The sequence below is a fragment of the Falco naumanni genome, chromosome W (genome assembly GCF_017639655.2).
Source record: "Falco naumanni isolate bFalNau1 chromosome W, bFalNau1.pat, whole genome shotgun sequence".
Classification (NCBI taxonomy): domain Eukaryota; kingdom Metazoa; phylum Chordata; class Aves; order Falconiformes; family Falconidae; genus Falco; species Falco naumanni.
In genome coordinates this window covers 25,697,568-25,721,553 of record NC_054079.1, presented here as the reverse complement: position 1 = coordinate 25,721,553, position 23,986 = coordinate 25,697,568, and the positions used below count along the sequence as shown (strand labels likewise).

The 23,986-nt window shown below is 39.4% G+C and overlaps 2 protein-coding genes across 2 annotated transcripts; both read left to right on the top strand.

Annotated features, from left to right (window-relative positions):
• The first annotated feature begins 6,247 nt into the window (after positions 1 to 6,247).
• On the top strand, positions 6,248 to 14,348 carry LOC121080560. Its single transcript, XM_040578647.1, has 2 exons — positions 6,248 to 6,372; positions 12,434 to 14,348. Exon 2 carries the CDS (start codon positions 13,281 to 13,283, stop codon positions 13,932 to 13,934), a length of 654 nt encoding a protein of 217 aa, XP_040434581.1. The 5' UTR covers positions 6,248 to 6,372; positions 12,434 to 13,280; the 3' UTR covers positions 13,935 to 14,348.
• Positions 10,208 to 12,220, top strand: LOC121080559. The gene has a single exon (XM_040578646.1). It carries the CDS (start codon positions 10,259 to 10,261, stop codon positions 10,988 to 10,990), a length of 732 nt encoding a protein of 243 aa, XP_040434580.1. The 5' UTR covers positions 10,208 to 10,258; the 3' UTR covers positions 10,991 to 12,220.
• Positions 14,349 to 23,986: the final 9,638 nt, after the last annotated feature.

Below are 23,986 nucleotides of genomic sequence, written 5' to 3'. Positions count from 1 at the left end.
CCACAGGCTGTACATTGACTGTGATTCGATTATTTTCCATCAAATCTTTCACCAATTGGTATTCTTGAGTCCAGGGTTTCTTAACTGGCAAGATCAGGGTATTATATTCAGATTGTCACTCCTTCAATAGTCCATATTGAATAAAACCATTTATTAGTGGTTCTAAACCCAAACGAGCTTCTAACTTAATAGGATATTGCTTTTTTCTTCCTGGTTGGGCTCTGGCTTTTAATTCAGCCTTTACCGGTACTGCATTCTTTGCTCTTCCAGGTCTGTTAGTTGCCCATACGGTGGGTATTACAGCATCCAAGATTTCCTCCGGGGTATTTGCATCTCTCCGTTGTTTCTCCGTCAATAAACAGATTTGAGCCTTCCAAGCTGTTACCTTTGGCAGGTGTAGCTGTATTGTCTTATCAGAGAAAGCTATCTGTGCTCTTAATTTACACAACAGATCTCGCCCTAAGAGGGGTAAGGGACATACTGGCATATAGAGGAATTAATGAGCTACAGTTTTACTTCCAATTTTGCATTCCATCGCTTTTAAAAATGGTTTCAAAGCTTGCTTTCCCGTGACCCCACAATCGGCATATAGCTATTACTTAAAAGACCTTTACAACTAGTTATAACGGAATATGTCTTTCCTGTATCCTCCGGGAAATCAATAGTTTCGTTCCCCAGCTGAACTGGAACCAGGGGATCCTCTGGGGAAATTTTAATATTGTCCCCTGGTCCCCTTCAATCTAAACCTATTTCTGCCATAAGTCCTACAGCTCCTTCTGATTCCCTGTTCTGTCCACTCATAAGCAGTGGGCATTCTCTCTTCCAATGTCCTTCTTTTCTGCAATAAGCACATTGGTCGTTTTAGAGGGGCGATTCACGTCCTCGTCCCCGACTTTGTCCTCTCAATCCTCCTCGTCTTCGGGCACTTACTCCTTCTCCCCATCCTTGGCCATTAGCATTAGCTAGAGCAGCTGTTAATTTAGCTTGATTCTTTTTATCCCTTCTATTTTGTCCGTTATTATACACCTTATAGGCAATAGACATCAGTTGTGAAATCACCATCCCGTCTGCCCCTTCTACTTTTTGAAGTTTCTTTCTTATATCTGGTGCAGACTGTTCAACGAAGAGCATATTAAATAGCATTACATTTCCCTCACTTTCAGGGTCCAAATCTGTCCACTTATGAACCGTTTCACACAGTCTCTCATAAAAGGCTGAGGGAGATTCCTTTTCTCCTTGTTTCACCTCATACAATTTGGCAAGATTCTTAGGTTTCTCTACTCCATTCTGAATCCCATATAAAATCAACCTTTGATACGTTTTCAACTGATCTAATCCTCTGATTCTATTTGGGTCCCACTTCGGATCCTCCTTGGGGAGAAATTAATCAGGATTTGGAGTTCCCGTGACTTTTAAGTCCAAACCCTCAGTTTTCTAATTACTCCTTCTCGGGCCTTTTCCAACACTGCCTTCCTTTCCTCATATGTAAAAAAATATTCCAACAAAGCTTGAATGTTTCCCCAATTAGGATTGTGTCTTAATATCACTGTTTTAACCATGCTATACATTCTATCAGGGTTGCTACGGTATGATCCAGTCTCTCGCTTCCAATTTAATAAGTCTGAGGTAGTGAATGGAACATGTACATACACTACCTCCCCTTCAGGCCCCACTGATTCTCTCAAAGGGGCCTGTAATATCGGGGGGGGGGGGGGGGGTGGGTGGTCCTCTAGTTCTACTTGAAATTGGACTAGTATCGGAAACAACTTTTTCATTAAATTGACTTTCTAACCTTCCTTGTTTTCCTAGTCGGGGGAGGGTACCAACATATGGACGTCTTCTTCAGCTTCTCTGTCCCACTCACCGTCACATTTAGCACCACAAGACTTAGACTTTCCATTCTTTTTCTTGGTTTCTTTAGACAATGAAAATATTCCATTCTGATGTTTTGAATCTATTAAGTTGCATTTTCTCCTACAAACCCAATCATCTCTTAAAGCAAAGAACAAATCAACATAAGGAATTTCATCCTACTCCTCCTGTCTTCTACAAAATAACATCAAGTGTAGTATAGTATTATATTTTAAAGATCCATTTTCAGGCCATTTTCCCCATCATCTAAATCATATTGTGGCCACCATTTATTATAGTATCGCTTCAGTTTATCCTTTGTCATAGGGTCCTCTCCAAACTTATTCCAATTCTTTAGGATGCATCTGAGGGGAGAGCAAAGGGTAATTTCTACAGAAGCAGAGGAACCCATTTTGGTATCCAAAAGAATTTACCCAATGTTTCATACACTATAATTACAAATGCATACACCTCAAGCCCAAGTTTTCACACACATATCCAAAAAAAGCAAGTGTGAAAATGTGTACGCAATACCAAAACCCAAGACACGTGTCACTAAAGCGTAGAAACAGCTCCTGCTGCATATCGTCTTGATGTTTCTTATGCAGAGCCCAAACCCAAAATCCTGCTGCTTCTCTTTCAGTTCTCAATCACCCCGCTTTCACCCAAGAAATACCTCTAAAAAGTGTTGCACCATTAAGTCGCTGGTCGTCCTGGCTCTGGGGCTGGTTGTACGAAGTACAAGGCCCCGATCAAAAGGTCCGTGCGCACTGGAATTTGTCTGGCCGAGCCCCTTTGCCTGGAGCGGTCAGTCAATCCGGGCAAGGCACTACGGCTGTCCCACCAGAGTCACCAGAAACTGTTGTCTCACAAATGGAGTTTGTTACCCAGTGCGCACTGCCAATTCACATACCGAGTCCAGGTATTTGTTTATTGTAGGTCTGCTCAGAGGTGGGTGCTAGGTGGTAAATCCACAAAGCTAGCACCCCTCTTAACACATAGTAAAACGCTTTATATGTGGCGTATGAAGGCACGGACCCCAAGTCAGCGAAGAAGTGAGATCGTTTATTGCATACATAAGTGCTGGTTATGTACAATCGCTTATCTACCCAAGTTCTGCCCTGGAATGTGCCTACATGCGGCAGAGCACCTGGGAATTTGTCTACGTGTAGCAAAGCAGTTTCTCATTACGAGCTGTTCACATGCTTGCGGTTTCACTGCCAAATTTGGCCGCTTATCTGTACACTAACAGCTCTGCCAATTCAGCCTTGTTTCTCTACAAGGTCAACTTATTTTAGTCCCTTACATTTATACACTTTGAACAATTGTTTACAATTGCGTTCAGTTACACTTACTTTATCATTGGTTCTTACAAGTCTTTTCTCCATTTAAAGGTACAGCATTCTTTTTATTTCACAGGGCATGTTCTGTGGGGAGGGGGCTTTGTTAGTAGGGGGCTCTCTTTGCTCGAGGGTGGATCTTTTAGTATGCTAATTCAGATAGTTCACACTTAGTTCTCATTAACCATTTGTTTCTCCTTGGGTTTATCTTGTTATGTCCCAGCTTGACATATTTATGGCATCTATCCCTTCTCCCAAGGCCATGTTCCACCAACTGTCTGTAACATCCTCTGTTTCTCAAATTCTCTCCTGTTGCTCACTATAGATATTCACATCTTTTTTCTAAATTTCAAGTGAAATAACAGACGGGCCTACTATTAATCATGTATGTACGAGCCAGTTGACTACGCCCAGGAGAGGCCACATCAAGCAGAAGTCACCACATATTTAGCAATGGTGGCCTCTGGGTCTCCAGACCAGGAGTTCAAAGACTCACAAATTTCAGTGTTTGTGCCATAAATCTGGCAGTGATGGTGTCAAGTCTAAAAACCCAGAAGGCTCAGATCAGGGAAGCCCACTGAACTTTGGATGCATAAAATAATGTGAATTTCAGGTTTGGCTCAGGACTGAATCTCTATGAAAACTATCTTTTTGTGTTATCTCAGCAATTGCCAAAAAGCAGAAAATTATGGCACCTGCAAAAACAAGTAAAATACCTCGTTAAGCTTTTAAAACCTTAGTCAAAAATTTCTTGGCACCATAAGTGGGAAAACAGAGTCATGAGGACAGTCAGTCAATGACCCATTGGACCTGCAGTACTGGGAAACCTCAAAGGTATGGAAGAGACTCTCCAGTATCCCTGTTTATTAATTTATCTCCCAAAAGACAAAAGCATGTGCAATAAGCAATGCATTGAATCTAGTATTGGCAACTCTGATAATCATTCTATCTATCCATGGTAATTTTTGCTTTTATTTGTTTCCCTGTCCCCAGCTTTCCCTTCTTTAACTTTCTTTTTTATTGTGAAGCTTCTGGATTTGGAAGAACTGTTTGTCTCTCTCTTCCTTCTGAATGATGTCCTATGAACCAGCCACATCCTTAAATTAAATAGAAAACCTAGATTTTAAGCAGACTTGGTGAAAAGTAACCATACTATTTTTCCTTAAATTTTTTTTTTTTTAAATAGTCTATTTATCCTAGGTTGTAAAATATTTGAGATGAGGGTTATTGGTTCATGATACTGAATTGAAATTATTATTAACTTTATTAATGTGTGGTCAAATTACACTATTAATTTACATAGTTAAATTATAATAGAATGATTGGAAATGTGAGGTATACATGTAATTGGGGCAATCACCAAAATAAACTTGATACTTATGAGAAGTTAAAGGAAGATCACATTCTTTCACACCTATATAGGCAAAGTGACCTGTAAGCTGAAGACCCTGGTCACAAACTCCCTTCTAACACTGAAGCAACAGTATTAGTTCTCTTTCATTAGTATATTTGGGGGATTCATTGGCCAGGACTAGAGAAAGATTGCTATTTATTTCTCTATACACAAACAGGAGTTTGCTGCTGAAGTCTGATGCAGAATAGAGCTTTTTGGAGGAAGCATTCAAGGCAGCCTGCTGCTGAAGCAGAGCTGTGAGCTCTACCATGAATAGAGAGATTTTCTCTTGCTTGTTCTCTTAATATCTAAGGTCATTCCACCTGGATGCATATGGTTGCTCTTCTATCCCCTCCAATAATCAGTATATGGCTACACCCAGTGGCAAATGCAATGGAGGGAAATTCTCAGTGTGAGTCTAGGATTATTTGGCAAGAAAGTTATTGGAGTGGAGGATCAAAGTCATTGTGTTCTCTGGGATAGTGGGATCAGTACATTTTCCTGTGGTTATAAAGTATTTAATCCCATGCTCTGAGCATGAAGGAGAATCAGCATAGCACATTAAGCATTGCCAGGCAGAGTTAGCTCAGGCACTTGCCTGTAATGGTGGCTATGGAACACCTTAGAAAGAAAATGCTCGGACTATTGAAAACAGTATAGGCAATGAAGTAAGCTTTCCTTTCTTTTATTCCAACAATTTCTGGCAATCTAGAAGAATAAAGACTCCCTGATTCAGAAGATACATTTGAGGGCTGCATATTAAATACAATTAATTATATTTAATCCTACAAGAATAAGTTTTCTTCTGAAGCCATTTACAGTTTTGACTTGGACACTATTCTTTGGCAGTGTGGCTAAATTCTGCACGGGAGTTACCGACCTACAGGTTGGTTATCATAGCTCTAAATCATTATCTTATCATTTTTCTGCTAGCTCTGCCAATCTAACTCATTCTTTATTTGAATGATTTGCAAGACACATTGTTGCAGATTATCTTAAGATTTTACTGAATCTTTCTATATGTTGTGTTTATGTAACAGTTAGTTATAAGAGCATTTTGATTTTAAGGAGTTAATCTCCATGATAGAATTATGTTAGGACTTATCAACCAATGACATATGAATTGCTGTGCTGCTTGTTATCCGAGACTGTTACTTGAAGTCCCTATGCTATAGACCATAATAACCTCAGTCCTTATTCTCTAGACCATAACCAGAGCACCTATGTTCTATTGTGTATAGGATGAGTTATTGGACAGCTTGGTAAGGCCGATATCCAGCCTTTCAATTTGGCAACAAAACTTACCTTTAAGGTGTCCTGAAGTGAACTACCTTCATTATAATACTAAAAATCACACCCACAGGTCAAGAAGACCCTTGCCCAGGTGAAGACCCTTCCCCTGCGCAAGCGTAGTAACAGAGAAGGATGACACAGCAACTATTACAATAATATGCAAATTTATAACCAATCATTGTAACTGGGAGTGTACGACCTTGTAATTTTGTGTATAAATTTAACGGTAAATACTACACAGGTGTGCTTGATTTGTGGAGATGCCACCGAGCACTCAGCGTTGCAATAAAGGAGTGCCTGCTTCTTAATGCTACATTGGTGTTAAGAGGTTTGATTCCCGATTTTCAGTGACAGTTTTGGTTACCCAGATGGGACCTTGCGTGTGAGACTGGAGGGGATCAAGTGCTGATTGAGCTCCAGCCGGCACCGAGGATTTCTCAGGGAGAACCATTGCCCTCAACCCATAAAGCTCCTCGCAACGTTCCCTGGAACAAGGTAAGGCACTTCCTTAAAAAAAATATTGTTTAGTTGTATAGCCATGCAGGGTTGGGGCTCAAAGGTACCCGATTTGGTTGGTCTGCTTAGCATCAGCAAAAGCTGTTGTCGGATCAGACATTTGTTTTGTCTGCTCGTAAGTCATAAGCGAAAGCTATTGCTGGGTTGGACATTTTGTTTGGTTGTGTGCACATTTGGTTGTACAATATATATATGAATATATATTGATATTATTGTCTGCCTTATTGTTAGGTTAGACATTTTTTTTGTTGTAATATGCGCATATATTGATTTTAAAGTTTACATCTAAGTTATAAGTGGGTAACTGCTGAAACTTGGAAAATTTGAATGTTATCTGTTCTGTTGAGTGTGTGAGTGGGTGATTAAGATGTGCACGAAGTGAGTGTGGAGTCCCAATCCACTGTCCCAACATCCCACGAGGGGCTTGATTGGAGAAGGACGAAGTGTTTGATTTGGTCGTTATATAACGTAATAACTAAAAGAAAAAAAAAATAAGAAAAAAAAATTGGTAACATGGCAACAAGACTTATGAAATTATTTAAGAGTAAATGTGTAGAGAATTTAACATTGGATGAAAAGATACCAAAACCCTCACCGTTAGGATGTTTGTTAACACATTGAGGTAAATTACATGAAGATTTACGAAAACGTCAAATGATAGAATATTGTAATAATTGGTGGCCATAGTATGTTTTAGAAGATCAGGAAAAGTGGCCAACAAATAGAACACTAAGTTATAATACTATATTGCAATTGATGCTGTTTTGCAGGACAGAGGGGAAATGGAATGAGGTACCATATGTGGATTTGTTCTTTTATCTGAGGCAACAAACGGATTGGCAAAAGGAATGTATATTGATCAGTTGGGATGATCTAATAATGACATTAACCTCAGAGAGCAGTAAAAGTAAAAGTTGTTGTTCTGCTTGTGACATTGGCAAGAGATGTATTAGGTGTACAGTACCGAGGGAGGATGAAATGGAATTGGAACTTGAAGTAGCCCTCCCAGGGAGAAATCGGGAAGAACCAGAATTAAAGATAGCTGAACCAGATAGTAGTGGTTGAAGGGAAAGAGAGGCAGAAGATTTATCAAAGGCAGGACCTTCGGGAATATATTCACAAGGATCTTGAAGAACTAGACAATAATCCAAATTAATAGCTCCTTTAAGACAGGGAATAAGGCAGCAGGGGCCAGTGCATGTGAAAATGCCGTTTTCTGTTACGGATTTGATGGCATGGAAACAAGCTGCATGAACGTATAGGGAGGGCCCAGAAAGGGTAGGAAGGGTTGTAGAAACAATTATTAAGACACAGGATCCTGATTGGAATGACATACAAGTTATATTAGATAATTTATTAGACAGTACAGAAAAACAGATGGTGCTAAAAACTGAAAGGGCACAGACAGAATCTGCACATACCAACGATTTACTTACTGGAACACTGGAACAGAATTTTCCCACAGGAGACCCTCAATGGGATCGGAATATGCCAGAGAGCCATAGGAGGTTAAGTCAGTACCAAAAGTGGGTGCTGTATGGGGTGAAGCATGCAATACCAAGAGCTTTAAATTGGTCTAAATTATATGTGGTAAAACAAGACAAAAATGAATCACCCTCAGTGTTTTTAGAGAAACTGAAAGAATCAGCCAGAAAGTTTACTGATTTGAAATTAGAGTCAGAAGCAGAACAACAATTGGCTTTAATATTTATGGGGCAATCAGCACCAGATATAAAGAGAAAACTTCAAAAACTAGAGGGAGAGGATTCAAGGAATTTAAATAAGGTGCTTGAAACAGCATGGAAGGTTTACAATAACCGGGAAAAGGAGGAAGACCAGAGAAGGGAAAAGAAAGAAAAGATTAAAGAAAGCCAACTGATAGCTGCCTTAATGGGGAATGTAACAAGAGGAAGAGGAAGAGGAAGAGCTAGAGGACGAGGGGATTTCAGGAATTTTGAAAATAGAGAATTGAATACCTTTGGAATTAATCAGTGTGCATATTGTAAGGAGGAGGGACAATGGAAAAAGAACTGCCCAAAATTACAACTGAAGATACACTAAGAAGAAGCAGTAAGAATGATGACTTTAGATGAATGAAGAGGACCAGAGGGCAGCCCAGCTAAACTTCTGGTTACAATTAAGCTGGGAGATGAAGGAGTTAAATTTCTGGTTGATACTGGAGCAACGTATTCTGTCTTAAAAGTTTTTAAAGGGAAACTGGGAAATAAAACTGCAAAAATAATTGGAGCAACAGGGAAAGAGGAAAACAGGCCATTCCTACAACCCTTGGATTTAAAATTTGGAAATAAAATAATTACACATTAATTTTTATGCATACCAGATTGACTGATACCTTTTGTAAAAGAAGAGACTCGAACTCTTATGGGTTACTCTAGGTTTGCATGTTTTAATCGGTCCAGCAGCGTTGGGTCACCTCCGCAGAGAGTGACAAGCTTACAAGATTTTCAGTCACATATTTATAGTATCTACCTAAACATTACATAATCTCTTGATTCCACAATAAATCTTCTATCAGTTCCTATCCTGACAGTCGGCTTCACAAGTTGTTCTGTATCTTGATCACTTTGCTATTTTGCTTCTTCTTTCAAGGATGATTGCTTCAGATTCCATACGTCCCAGTTCTGAGTAATCACAATAGACAATCTCCATCGTTTCAGCCTTCTAAAGGTCATGGTCTCCTGTTCTAAAAAGCTCCTTTGAACTGTCAGGCATAATCTTATTAATATTAAACTTTTATTGTCTAGCATCTATCAGCTGACTGCGCTTGCAGTCCTGGTTTGGGCTATACAGGGGACAAAGCTGAGGTGTACAGCCTACAGTAGCACTGATCTGGCATTTTCCTCCAACACCTTTGTTAGGGCAGGATTTACTATCTAAGTTAAACGCACAGATAGTTTTTGAGGAAGGAGAAGTTTTCTTAAAAATCCCAGAATCAAAAACAGGAGAAATACTGATGATAGAAGAGAAGATGAAGGAAACGCAGATACCACAAGAAGTAGATGAGGCTGTCATACCAATAGTCTGGAACACAGACATACCTGGTAAGTCTAAGGCAGCACAGCCTGTAACAATAGAATTAAAGGAACAGGCAAACCCGATAAGAATTAAACAATACCCAATTAAGCTAGAAGTGAGGCAAGGAATTAAGAAGTTGATTGATAAGTTTCTAAAATATAGGATTCTTGAGGAATGTGAATCAGAATATAATACTCCAGTCTAGCCAGTAAAGAAACCTTCAGGTGAATACAGACTAGTTCAGGATTTAAGAGCTATAAACCAATTGGTTAAAGATATACATCCTGTTGTTGCAAACCCATATACACTCTTAACTGCATTAAGAGAAAATTATCGGTGGTTTACAGTGCTTGATTTAAAGATGCTTTCTTTTGCATACCCTTGGAGAAGGAAAGTCGAAAACTGTTTGCTTTTGAATGGGAGAATCCACAGACAGGATGGAAGATGCAACTGACATGGACAAGGTTACCCCAAGGATTCAAAAACAGTCCGACAATCTTTGGTAGTTAGCAAAGGAACTTGAACAGTGAAAACAAAATGATTCAGAACTGAAGCCTGGACATTTACTTCTACAATATGTGGATGACATCCTGATTGCTAAGAAACAAGATCCACTTGTGTGAAGGTAACAATAGACCTTTTAAATTTTCTCGGACTAAGTGGATATAAAGTATCTAGAGATAAGGCTCAGATAGCGAGCCAAACTGTAATATACTTGGGCTTTGAGATTTCTAAAGGGACAACGACGATTGAGTCTTTTGACTTAAAGGAGGCAATATATGGTATCCCTGAACCTAAAAATGTACATGAATTGAGAGCTTTTCTAGGAATGGCGGGGTGGTGTCAACTTTGGATAATGAATTCTGGTTTGTTAGCAAAGCCATTATATGAAGCCCAAAAGATTGTACCGTTTATGTGGGGCCCAGAACAACAAAGGGCCTTTTGGGAATTTAAACAGGCTTTGATGACAGCACCAGCATTAGGACTGCTGGACCTAACCAAAGACTTTCAGTTGTTTGTTCATGAAAGACAACATCTTGCACTTGGGGTGCTAACCCAGAAGATGGGAAGTTGGAAAAGACCAGTTGGGTATTTTTCCAAACAGCTGGACGTTGTAAGTAAAGGGTGGTCTACTTGCCTTCGAGCGGTTGCTGCTACAGTAATGTTGATACAAGAAGCTCGAAAATTAACCCTGGGAAGGATGATAACAGTATATGTACCACATATGGTAATCACCGTTTTAGAACAAAAGGTGGGTCACTGGCTGTCCCCTAGCAGAATGATGAAATATCAAGTAGTCCTGACAGAACAGGATGATGTGATTCTGAAAACAACTAACCTGACCAATCCTGCAGTCTTTTTGAGTTTTGTACAGGAAGAAGAACAACTAGAACACGACTGTCTAGCGACCATTGAACGTGTGTACTCCAGTCGAGAGGACCTAAAGGATACACCATTGGAGGCTCCTGACTGGGAGCTGTACACAGATGGCAGCAGCTTTGTGGAGAATGGAATTCGATACACAGGATATGCGGTGACAACAGAAAACTCTGTCATATAAGCAAATTCTTTACCTTGCACAACTTCAGCTCAAAAGGCAGAATTGATGGCCTCAAGAAGGGCACTAGAACTGAGCAAAGAAAAGAAAGTAAATATTTGGACTGATTCAATATATGCCTTCGCTGTAGTACATGTCCATGGAATTCTGTGGAAAGAAAGAGGATTACTATCTTCCCAGGGAACAAGTATTAAATATAAAGAAGAAATTCTGAAATTAATACAAGCAGTTCAGAAGCCAACTAATGTGGTGCTCATGCACTGTAAAGCACATCAGACAGGAAATACAAAAGAAATATTGGGAAACAAACTAGCAGATAGAGTAGCTAAAAGGGTAGCAAAGAAAGGTGCCTTTCAAATGGCATTAATTCCTACTAAAACTATTACTCTACCCAGAGAAAAACCTAAGTATTCAGAGGAAGATGAAAAATTAGGAAAATTACTAAATGCAAAAAAGAATTTAACAGGATGGCTGGTGACAACAGGGCAAATAGTGATCCCACTACTTTTAATGAGAGAAATTATACAGACAAAACATAGGGAATGTCATTGGGGAGCGGAAACATTAATCACCTTCCTGAAAAGGCAAATCGTATCAGTAAAGATGCTAGAAATGGCAAAGAAAACAATTGCAAGATGTGAAATCTGTTTAAAAAATAATCCATTATAGAACAAAAAAGCACAGATGGGAACAATGAGATCAGGAATAGAACCAGGGGATTATTGGCAAATAGATTTTTAAGAATTACCCAGGCAAAATGGGTATCGATACATTCTGGTAGGGGTTGATACTTTTTCAGGAGGGCCAGAACCCTTTCCCTGTTGGACCAATCAAGCAAAAGAAGTTATTAAATGGTTGTTACAAGAAATCATTCCAAGATTCGGAGTACCTATTGGGATTTCCTCAGACAGAGGTCCACATTTTATTGCAGTAGTACAGAATATTAGTAAGGTGTTGGGAATTACTTGGGATTTACATACACCTTGGAGGCTGCAATCTAGTGGGAAAGTAGAAAGAATGAATCAAACATTGAAGAGGCAAATTAGTAAAATATGTCAAGAAACTGTAGAGAGCTTTATAGCAGGTGCTGGAGGCCACGATGCCTGTGAAGGACTTTGAAGTCTAAAAGAAGAAAGAAAGTAAGATAAGGTTGGCTGAACGCCCAGAAGACAAATGGGATATGAAGCGAGGCTGGAGCGGATGTGCAATGTCACATCGGCAGCTGGCTGAGAACATGAGACTCACAGAGATAAGAAAGAAGAGAGAAAAAAAATGCAACAAGTTCAGTGTGTTTGTAACTTAGTAATTAACCAATTACATGTAGCTAAGAAGCGCATGAACAGTATTGATTAACCAATGATATTTTTGTATGTTGCACGTGATCCAAACACAAGGATATATAAGCGTGGGTTTTGGACTAATAAAGGGTCTTCTGGTCAAATTCAGGAGTCCGTGCCTCAATCTCCTCAAATGGTGACCCCTACAGAGTTCTGAAGCCTTGGAAGAATAAGGACAGAACCGGTTGATAAAAACAGCAGCTCGTGGAAGAGGGCTGTGTTCTGGAGGAAATGTCTTGGCTGAACAATCGTCTTGCCGGCTGGACCAGGTGGGCAACCTAAACCCCCGGGATAACACCTGTACGCATCGAGACAGGTGAGCAGCCAAGAAACTTTAGAGATTTAAAATATTTGAAGAAATTTTAAAACGCTTTAGAAACCTGTACTCAGTGTGAGACAGGCGAGCAGCCAAGAAGCTTTAGAAACCTGTGCTGATTGAGACAGGCGAGCAGTCAAGGTGCTTTAGAAACCTGTACTCATTGAGACAGGCAAGCAGCCAAGAAGCTTTAGAAACCTGTACGCATTGAGACAGGCGAGCAGCCAAGAAGCTTTAGAGACTTTGATAATTTTTAGAAATTTTAAGAAACTTTAGAAACTTTAGAAAATGGGATCCCATATGTCTGCAGAGGAAAAAAGTATATTAAGGATGTTTCAGCATATTTTGCACAAAAGAGAAGTTGTATTTGAAAAAAGTAATTTGAGACTGTTGCTAGCCTGGTTAAAGAGCCAAGGCACCCCAGCTACCTCGACGCAAATATTTGATATTAAAATGTGGGAGTCAGCAGGAGAGCAAATTTGGGAAAAGGCATCTCAAGGAGATTTAACTGCTACCCAAGTTATGACTACTTGGAGATTAGTGCTCGAGACTTTGAAAGAGATGCGTGCAGAAAAACAGCTCGGAGACTGAGAAAGGGCAGGAAGCCAGTGTAACAACAAAACAAGATGTTGCTCAGCAGATGGAGCCGAATGAGAGCGAGGCTGAAACTGAGCATATTTCTGATGAACTAGAAGAAGCAGAGTCGGAGGACTCAGATGAGGATGGACAAGATGAAAATCTGTTAAATTTAAGATTGGAGGATTTGCAGTTAAAAAAGGAACAGTCAAAAGTAAGGAAGAAGCGAGTGGTGTGGCAGAGTGCTAATAAAGAAAGCAGTAGCGATGATGAAAATGATATCAGGAGACAAATTAAAGAAGAGTGGAGGAGAGTGCACTTGGAAAGTATGAAAGAGGGAGCGCACACGTTTCCCGTGATATTACAAGATAGACACCCAGGTCAATATCAGTCATTTCACTGGGAAATGATTAAGGAACTACGGAAAACTGTAATGCCAAATGGACTATATTCTCCTTTATCACAAACTTTATTAGAGAATGTGATGATAGGTCCACAGCTAGTGACTCTGTTAGAATGGATCCGTGACAATGTGCCGGACTTTCCACCTGATGGCACTTTGCAAATTCCTGCCTGGCAAGCGGTCAGCAGACGATTGTATGATGCTGCTGCGGAGGGGAACTCCACATCGGGAATGCATTTAGGACCTTGGTGGCAAATTCTGACTACTTTTTGCCAAGTGAGGACTAATCCTACTAATAGTGCTAAACCAGGGTAGGCTGTAAATTCCACCAACAGTGCAATTCTTCTCAACACACCGTCAACGATGGCGACTCCATCCACACCTCCTCTGCCCCCAAAGCTCCTGTCACTGATTGCAGCAACCCTCACAAAACAGAACCAAGCGCAGGAACAGGACAACTTGGACAATGATTCCTTTGACACTGATAAACCTTTTGATCCAGGTCCTATAGATCTGGAAAAAGAGCTAGACCTTTTTCCTCCCCTCCCCAATGCATTTTGTATTTTCGGGGAGGGTGAAAGGGGGTCTGAGGGATTGGTGGCAGGAATGCAAGTGGGAAGCGCTTAAGAGAGGGGATTTGGCAGTCGCTATGGCATGTTCAGTATTTTGTCAGACAAATCAACCTCCAGAGTGGCAGCCTGTACAATAGGAGGCTGTTAAAGAGTTAAGCAAAGCAGTGCGGGAAGGGAGGATTCATAGCACATTTGCTATGTCCCTTCTTGAAGTGATGGCAGAGCCTTATACGCTCACACTGCATGATTGGAAGTCATTGCTTTGTATGGTACTAACTCTGATACAGTATATGATGTGGTTATCTGATTTTTGTGAGCTATGTGTAGTGGCCTTGATCAAAAACCTTAATCGGGGAATCGCCGTTAACTATGAGCAGTTGGCTGGAGAAAATAATTGTGCCGATTCTGTGACTCAGGCAAGGTATCCCAGGGACAACTATTTGCAAAGGAGATGGCTATTAAGGCAGTCAGGATGCGGGAGTCTCGCTACAGTCTTGCAGGGTCCTAGAGAGTCATATACTAACTTTATTGATTGTCTTCAGAATATTTTGCAACAACAGGTCGAGCATGAGGAAGCTCGAGGGTTGCTTTTAAAACAACTAGCTATGATAATGCCAATGAAAATTGTAAACAGGCAACTTTCACAATCGCAACCCCAACATGTGTCAAATGATTATAACGCAGACTATAACTCACAGCAGACTGTAACTCTCAGGCTGAGTTCTGGAATGCAGCATAACACATTTTTTTTTTTTCCTTCTCTAATCTCTTCAGTAGAATAGTACACGCTCTTAACTTGCTTAGTAAATTAGGCTGCTAGTTTGCTAAAGAAAGTAATACTACAAATACTATTCTTTTTTTTTCTTTCCTGGCTTATTAACAGATGTTGATTCTGTCTGTCATATCTTGCTACAGAACCTAGTTGCTACTGATTTTTATTATTAGCACAGGGACACGACTGTGAAGACTTTGATAGGATGTGTTATGTGAACTGAGTGACCACTCTGAATCAATCCACAAAAGCATACAAAACTTAAAAGCCTTAAACAAAGATCTGCAGCAGAGCCAGGGGCGGGATGCCTTTGGTCTCTTCTCAGGGCTGGGAAACTTTGAGCCGTGGATCAAAAGTATTACAGGATTTATTATAATTACTTTAACCACCTTATTGTTTCTTGCCTTATATCTCCCATGCCTTTTTTCCTGTATTCAGCGTTTAGTTGATCATAACATAAATCAGGTCATGGTCACCCAGCTACACAAAACCTTTGCCTTGTCGCAATTAACAAGCAAAAAAGAGGAGGATAGAGAATGTCTGAAGAGAGATATAGGAGAGGAAGATGGAGAATATTTGACCTAACAAGAGATGAGAGAACAGCTAGGTGTTGTGAAGGAGAGTAGGAAAGATGAACATGGTTATCTAGTGATAAATAGGTGTCTGCATGCTTGTAGTGATATATAGCTATGTAACTCCATGAATGGTTTCTGCCCTGAGCCTGGTGATGCATGCAGCTGTTGTTTGTGTCTGGGCTCAGAGATGTAAATATGGGCTTCTCTGTTACAGTAAAGTGTCTCTGGTTGCACAAGAAAAAAAAACAAAAAAAGGGTGACTACACTGTAAATACTGTATACTATTACCTTTCGGGGAGGTTTTTTAGCAACTTTTTTATTTCCCTGTTTGTGTATAGTTATAAATATATATATATATCTATAAAAAAAAACAACCGAAACAACCAACAAACAACACAAAGCAACCAGAACGTTTTGAGAAAGTTTTATAGTTAACTTCTACATTTAATTCTAGCAACAACCTAAAGGTGTCCATTCAGCTGTTTGTTTTGTTATAAGTTTTCATTGTATGCTTTCAGGTTCTTTGAAAAACAGCAGTAACAGTTGAACAATTATTTCAAGTAAAACTTTGTTCTACACGATTTCCACTTCCATGCTTTAGAATGGAGGCACAGTGGAACACTCGCCGAAGTGCAAGATTTCAAGAGCTTTTAAGTAGGTTTTATCTTTTTTTTAGGATAGGAAATGTTTCTTAACACCTTATATATAGAATTTCAAGTTAAACACAATTTCTCATGCTCATTTATTTGATTAGAAGTTTCTGATGGAATATTTTCATAAAAATTCCATAGTTTATTGCATGCTCTTATAAATAATCATAAACCTATACCTCTGTATGAAATGCGCTGATAACAAAAGTTTTGCATTTTATGAACCTGATTGAAATGTACAAATGTACACATAAAATAAGGCTAAAATTGGTAATTAAGTGATGAGAAAAAAAAAAAAGAGAGAAAAAAAAGGAATGAACAGTCCATAACATGTTAAAGCAACCTTATGAAAAAAAAAAAAAAACAAAAACCAAAAAACAAAAAGGGGGAATTGTATGGAACAGAGACAGTGAGTTGTTTTGACATTGATAATGTGCAGCTGTGGCCTTGCTTTGACTATGTGCAGCTGAAATCCTGCAGCAAAGAGGTAAATAACTTTGAGGGAGTATGAGAAGAAACCAGGATGAGACAGAAAGAAAGGAGGAATGTGATCTCACCTCTAGAAGGTAAGGAAACAGCATGAACAGTAGAGAGTAGCCTATAGTGAACAGCGCTAAGGAATGTGCTGTATGAACCTTTCAGACCATCCGGAGTCAATTCACAGTCAGTTACAAAAATTGAAGGGCATGTCAAAGGACTTACAGCATGAACTATCGGGAGATTGGTTGCGGAATCTTTTTAAGTTATGGGGAATCACCAGATGGTTGCAGGAGCTTACAATACACGGAGGAATGTTGTTATTGATAATTGTAGTTGTATTGATGATTATTCCCTGTATGTTGAATTGTATAAGATCTGTGATTCAAAAGCAGTTTAACCTGTATGTTGTTTCTGTTAAAAATAAAGAAAGGGGAATTGTAGAGAGCTTTATGGCAGGTGCTGGAGTCCACGATGCCTGTGAAGGACTTTGAAGGCTAAAAGAAGAAAGAAAGTAAGATAAGGTTGGCTGAACACCTGGAAGACAAATGGGATATGAAGCGAGGCTGGAGCGGATGCACGATGCCATGTCCGCAGCTGGTTGAGAACATGAGACTCACAGAGATAAGAAAGAAGAGAGAAAAAAAAATGCAACAAGTTCAGTGTGTTTGTAACTTAGTAATTAACCAATTATATGTAGCCAAGAAGTGTGTGAACAGTATTGATTAACCAATGATGTTTTTGTATGTTGCGCGTGATCCAAAAACGAGGATATATAAGCGTGGGTTTTAGACTAATAAAGTGTCTTCTGGTCAAATTCAGGGGTCCGTCCCTCAATCTGTTCAAGAAACCAATTTAAAATGGCCGCAGGCTCTTCCATTGGCCCTTTTACAGATTTGGGTTCAACCAAAAGGGGAGACATTAGTTAGTCATTATGAGATATTATATGGAAAACCTTTTGAATGCATTTAAAAGGGAATCAATATGTATATAACTATCTGCTTTCTCTAGGAAAAACTTTAACTGCGCTTCAGAGTGTGATTGTGTGGAACAGACCACTGTCTTTAGAAAACCTAGTACACGATTTTCAACTGGGAGATTACGTTTATATAAAGACCTGGACTTCTGAACCTCTCCAGGAACATTGGAAAGGACCTTTTCAGGTGTTGCTATCTACATTCACCACCATCAAAATTGCTGAATCGGATGCGTGGGTACATTATACTAGAGTGAAGAAAGCTCCACCAGCATGGAGGATTGTTAAAAGGGATGCTGAAACTTCAAAATTTACCCTGAAATATGTCTTATTTTGGATATCAGTTTGTACTGCTTGTGGAATTAATACTGATTCGGGAATTATTGTTAGTGGGAGCCTGGTTTGAAACAAAAATTGGACAACATGAAGTGTCAAAAGGATATGGAGATGCCGATCTTAGGGAGAGAAAAATTAGAAGTAAAAGACAAACAGAAACAGAACAATTGACATATCTCCCAAGGAAAACTCAGGAAGAAAACTTAATGTTAGGGTTAATCAAAGCGTTTGCCAATTTACAAAATGTGTCACAAATTACAGCTTGTTTACCGATACCAAGGGCAGTGGGTGAGCAAATGCCATGGGGAAATTTTAACTATGAATCTGACTAAATTAGAATATAAGAATGGGACAACGACTTGTAAACAGGAACCTCGGGAAACTTGGGAATTACAAAAGGTTAAAGTTGGGCAAGAATTACCAGTATATTCAACCATTTGGGAATGTAAAGGACGATTTGCAGCAAAATCTGGTTTATATGAAGGTTTAGGAAATAATAAGGGATGGTGTTATTACCCTAAGATGGTTACAACAAACACCAGTGTATGGATATCAGAGACAAAATGTGAAAAGAATAATCAAACTCTACCAGGAAAAGAAATAATTTGGGAATCAGTTTGGTCTATGACCATACTATCCCAATTTCAATATATGGCAAATGCTTCTTGGTGCTTTGCTTGGGAAGGGTAGACTTTTACAATATGACCGTCAGTGGATGATAAAGGAAGTTCATTACAAGAAAAGGAAAGTTGTGTACCCTGGTGGAATTGTAAAAGGATCTGCAACTGTAACACGGTAGACTGGGTGATCCAGGAGATTCCCCCTTTAGCAGCCACCCTAAAATATGGATGTCTATGTAGAGGCCTTAAGAATGACCTCCTATTAACTGATGCATATACTATTGCAAGGGAAAAAGATTTAGTTGTAGAATGGCTACAATTCAAAGCCCAGGACACTTGGTTTGGGCAATGAGTGGTGGGACTTGGAGAACCCACTTGATATGAAGAAATTGTACGGAATAGGGACAATACATCAAGTGTAATTATATATTTACCCAAAGAATGTAGGTATAGTAATTAGATCACATAACCATATAGTTTGAAGAAAATAACTAATGGAAGAAGAAGTCTGTCTTTCTTTCTCTAACAAGGGGCCTATTTATAAAGGATAAGAAACATTCCAATGTTATCTAGAGGGAGCGACTATAAGGAACAAGAATGAGAAACAGATGGTCGACAAGGATATATAAGTTAGCTCAGACTGATAAGAACACTGCAAACTTGCAAGACCATCACATTCCAGACAAAGGGTGAGAAGTACACCATGAGGAAGACATACGGCCTTCCTCCCAAAGACCACCGCCCGCGTCCCGAAGACCCCTGCCCACAAATCTTGGAAGAATTTGCGCAAGTGCAAAGGACTGATAAGCTAATTAGCATACGAAGCTAGAGTAGGCGGGTTTAGGTGATGAATATGTATAGGTGTTAATTGAAGATTCATTGTTTTATTGTATAAATATGAGATAGTTCGTCACTTCGGGCATGCACGCCTGTGGTGGAGCGATCCCCCGTGCATATGCAATAAACATACCTACTTTATGACTTTCGAGTTATAGAGTTTAATTCCGTACGTCACACTTACCTTTAGATAGAAAAGTAAACCAAATAACATTAGGCATGCCAACATTATGTCCAATTTGGAAAAATCTCCCTTTCAAGGAACACTTGAAAATTGAAAATTAGAACGTGTGAAAAGGTCAGAAGAGGAAGATAAATAGAAAGAACCTTCAACTGGGATAAAGATAGGCTGTTTTTTGGAATCACTACTAACTCCTTTGTCAACATACAGGAATACAGAATGGATATATCAATTAACAGGACAGGTAGAGATTGGCAAAAGCAACTAGGAAAGGATTTAAAAATTTAAATATACAGTTACAGGCAACATTTAGGATGACTTTACAAAATAAATGGCATTATATATGCTCTTAGTTAAAGAACATGGAGATATCTAAAAGATAGAGTGGACCATTGCTGTATACATATCCCAAATGTGACACGGGATGTGGAATATGATTTAGATTTATTGAAGAAAATAAAAACTGATACCCAAAAACTCCAACAAGATATACAAGAAAATTGGATAGATAAAATTTTCAGCGGACTGGGATGGAATTTGAGTTCATGGGTTAAATCATTGATAAGCACTGCATTAGTTTTGTTAATAATCTTTCTGACAATTTTTCTGATTTATTATTGTCTAAAGAAGCAAATAAACAGCAAGACTGCCTTTAATCGGATGCTAATCCAAGCAGTGACCAGACAACAAGATGAAAAATAAGTGATTCTAAGGCTCCCACTAGCACATGATAAGTGAAAATATATTGATAGATAAATTTCAGAAATAGGGATGAAAGTCTTGAAATGATTTTCAAAACTTTCAAAGGGGGGAAATGTTGCAGATTATCTTAAGATTTTACTGAATCTTTCTATATTTTGTGTTTATGTAACAGTTAGTTATAAGAGCATTTTGATTTTAAGGAGTTAATCTACATGATAGAATTATGTTAGCACTTATCAACCAATGACATATGAATTGCTGTGCTGCTTCTTATCCGAGACTGTTACTTGAAGTTCCTATGCTATAGACCATAATAACCTTAGTCCTTATTCTCTAGACCATAACCAGGCACCTATGTTCTATTGTGTATAGGATGAGTTATTGGACAGCTTGGCAAGGCCGATATCCAGCCGTCCAACTTGGCAACAAAACTTACTTTTAAGGTGTCCTGAAGTGAACTACCTTCATTATAATACTAAAAATCACACCCACAGGTCAAGAAGACCCTTGCCCAGGTGAAGACCCTTCCCCTGCACAATTATAGTAACAGAAGAAGGTGACACAGCAGATATTATAATTATATGCAAATTTCTAACCAATCATTGTAACCGGGAGTGTACGACCTTTCAATTTTGTGTATAAATGTAATGGTAAAATCTACTACAGGTGTGCTTGATTTGTGGAGATGCCACTGAGCACCCAGCGCTGCAATAAAGGAGTGCCTGCTTCTTAATACTCCATTGGTGCTAAGAGGTTTTATTCACGATTTCGGTGACAACGAGAGCTGGATAACTGCATTAAAATTCAGAAATACAGGAATGATGAGTCACATTCACAGAAATAAGCCTAGGTCAAATCTGTTGTGTCTCTAAGGATGTCTGATTAATCTTTTTAATTTATGCCTATACACATAGAAAATCAGCTGATGGGAGAGTCCGTTTGTCCTGGTTTCAGCTGGGATTGAGCTGACTTTCATCTTAGTAGCTAGTACAGTGCTGTGTTTTGGCTATGATGTGAGAACAATGTTGGTAACGCACTGGTGGTTTTCGTTGTTTCTGGGTAATGTTTATACTAAATCAAGGATTTTTCAGTTCCTTGGGCCCTGCCAGCAAGAGGGCTGGAGGGGCACAGGAAATTGGGAGCGGACACAGCCAGGACAGGTGACACAAACTAGCCAAAGAGGTATTCCATACCATATGACATTATGCTGAGTATACAAACAGGGAGAAGAAGAAAGAAGGGGAGGACATCCGGCATTATGGCGTTTGTCTTCCCGAGTAACCGTTACACATGATGGAGCCCTGCTTTCCTGGGGATGGCCGAACACCTGCCTGCCCATGGGAAGTGGTGAATGAATTCTTTCCTTTGCTTTGCTTGCATGCACAGCTTTTGCTTTACCTATTAAATTGTTCTTATCTCAACCCCTGAGCTTTATATTCCTTTCCAATTCTTCTCCTCATCCCTCTGGGTGAGGGGGAGTGAGCAAGAGGCTGTGTGGTACTTGGTTGCCGGCCAGGGTTAAACCATGACACTGTTTAAGAACAAAACTGAGAAAAACCTTTATGTAAAAGACAAAGCAGTCATCAAAACTTGTCTATGTAATTATGGGCTATGCACATCTTATATTTACTGAAACAGAGGAAATGGAATACTTTACATGTTTAAAATGTGCTTCAGCCAACAGCCAACATGATTAAAATCTATCCATTTTCATGCCTCTTTACTTTAGCCTTAATTGATGTTTCCACAGTTCAGTAATCTCTGGTATAGAGAAGAGGATAGGAGGCCTCATTACAATCCATTTTTATAGTGTTTCTCTGATTGTTTATCAGAGAATTATCAGGAATTCTTGCTTCTAGGTATAGACTAGCCCGGGATGTTGCAGATGTTGACAATGTTAGGAATGGGGAGAACTGTGCCCCCGTCCCCTTCGGTCTGAATCTGAAGCTCTCAGCATAATCAGATCAGCTTCAGGGGTCTTCCCCCCTTGGGGAATGGTTGTTCTTTTTGGGTGTTTGTTTTTCCAATGTCCCTCTCCTTTACAATAAGCACATTGATTCGGCCCTATAGAACTTTCTAAAACCAATCCAGAATTCCAGCCCCGGCCTCTACCTCTACCCCGGATATTTTCTTGATAACATCTTCAACCTCTTCCATTGCCTCTCAGTGAATTCTCAGCAATCACGGCAGCTAACAAAATTATCCTGCATTTTGTGAACTTTTACTCTTTCTTTTTGTCTGTCTTTTTTTTCTCTACTTCATCTTGATTATTATATACTTTATAGGCTATTTCTATCGATTGAGAGAGAGTCATTCCTCCTACCCCTTCTATTTTCTGTAACTTTTTTCTTATATCTGAAGCCGATTGTCCAATAAACAACATATTAAGCATTCTCCTATTAGTTTCATCTTCAGGATCTAAATCAGTCCACTTTCTAACTGCCTCACACAATCTCTCGTAAAATGCTGAGGGATTCTCATCATTTCCTTATCTAACTTCATATGACTTTGACACATTCTTTGATTTTGGGACCCCAAGTTGTATACCATATAAAATCAGTTGCTGATACTGTTTAATCATTCCCCTCCCAGCACCAGAATTTGGGTCCCATTCTGGATCAGTTTTAGGCATAAATCTGGCAGGATCATCATTAGCATTTCGCCTCTGTTTCTCTTGTTTGGCTTTTTCCAAAATCAATTGCTTTTCTTCTGGAGTAAAATGAGTGTTTAGCAGTGTTTGCATGTCACTCCAGATAGGATTATGATTCAACACAACTGATTCCCTTAACTGACATATTTTATCTGGATTATCTCTATATGATCCCAATGACTGTTTACAATCTAATAAGTCTGAGCTGCTAAATGGGACATGTGCAAACACCGGCAAACCTTCCAACTCCCACTGCCTGCCGGAGTGGTACCTGTATCACTGGGTGCTGAACTCAAGTTCTTCCTGAAAAAAAAATTAAGCTCTGTGTGTATATATATACACAGTAGTTATTACATGCCTTATGATATCTCCTAAAGTAAAAGTAACTGGGAAAACACCTAGTTAGTATACTACTACACTGTTCTGTAGCAGTGATTGTTGGCATATAGTTTGTGAGCGATCATTTAATTGCACACAAATGGTGATAGTAGAAGGCATGGCTATAAAAACTCTAGTAAACTCAAAGTTTAGCTTAGAGCTACCAGTGGTGAAGAGACAATGTTGGGAAAACTTTTACGTATTTCTTCTCTGAATGCAGCAGTGTTCAACTTGAGCCATGTTTGCATAGGAACTTACTTAGGTGACAAGCATGACCTTTGATTAAAATTACTTGTATAAGATGCAGACTTAGAAGTTAAAGGCAGCATATTGTGTTTTGTTTTCTGTGTTAGCTTGCAGGAGCGGACTGGAAATTAGGACCATGCGTGGCAATCAGTTAGCTGAGGGGAATGTGCTCGAGCTTGTAGGTCATGAACCCTGGGAGGACAAGGAGTGTGAATAGACACAACAATTAACATGATGAGTCATGCTGAGAGAGCATAGGGGGGTGGGGGACCTATGGCACCAAGGAGAGGTAACACCTTGCTGTTAATTGATGGTAGTTAGCCACCAATCGGGGATTGCCTAGTATGCAATGCTTAGCTTAAAGAACCAATCTGTTTAAAACGCGCAGCTTCTGA

Coding starts and splice junctions, on each gene's coding strand:
- LOC121080560 (XM_040578647.1), top strand. CDS start 13,281: ATGGAGCCGAATGAGAGCGAGGCTGAAACTGAGCATATTTCTGATGAA.
- LOC121080559 (XM_040578646.1), top strand. CDS start 10,259: ATGGCGGGGTGGTGTCAACTTTGGATAATGAATTCTGGTTTGTTAGCA.